At 23.3% G+C, this 635-nt stretch overlaps 1 protein-coding gene across 1 annotated transcript in view; it reads right to left on the minus strand.

Annotated features, from left to right (window-relative positions):
* Positions 1 to 227: 227 nt before the first annotated feature.
* Positions 228 to 635, minus strand: part of EMH_0075740 (uncharacterized protein) — a gene marked incomplete at both ends in the record, with an annotated part of 1,561 nt that continues 1,153 nt past the window's right edge. Inside the window, one exon of the mRNA XM_013499650.1 lies at positions 228 to 280. Within this exon, the coding sequence (XP_013355104.1) occupies positions 228 to 280 (53 nt within the window). The remainder of the gene's footprint in view (positions 281 to 635) is intronic.

A 635-nucleotide genomic window follows, 5' to 3' on the forward strand; every position in this document is an offset into this window, starting at 1 on the left:
AGCGAAGAAATGAGGCAAAAGGCGTCAACAGAGCGGCCGTATACAGCAACAGCAGCCAAAGGATTCCAGCATAAAGCAGTAAGAAAGGGGCCTATAAAAACAAAAAAAAAGAAATAAATTAATATAAATAAATAAACTGCTTTTTTTTGTTTATATGTGCACTTAAAAGGAGAAAAAAAGAAAAAAAAACAAAAAAAAAACAAAAAAAAACAAAAAAATATTTATTTTTATGCAGCAATAGCAGCCAAAGGATTCCAGCATAAAGCAGTAAGAAAGGGGCCTATAAAAACAAAAATAAATAAATAAATTAATAAATATAAATACAGAGTTTGTTTGGGTTTATATGTGCACTTAAAAGCAGAAAAAAAGAAAAAAAAAACAAAAAAAAACAAAAAAAAAAACAAAAAAAAACAAAAAAAAATATTTATTTTTATACAGCAATAGCAGCCAAAGGATTCCAGCATAAAGCAGTAAGAAAGGGGCCTATATAAACAAAAAAAAATAAATAAATTAAAATAAATATAAATAAATAAATTGTTTGTTTTTTTTATAAACCAAAAGAAAATAATAAATTAATAAATATAAATAAATAAAACTTTTGCTTCGGTTTATATATGCACTAAAAAAAAAAAAAA

Source organism: Eimeria mitis, genomic scaffold (assembly GCF_000499745.2).
Source record: "Eimeria mitis Houghton genomic scaffold, Emh_scaff4514, whole genome shotgun sequence".
Taxonomy (NCBI): Eukaryota; Apicomplexa; class Conoidasida; order Eucoccidiorida; family Eimeriidae; genus Eimeria; species Eimeria mitis.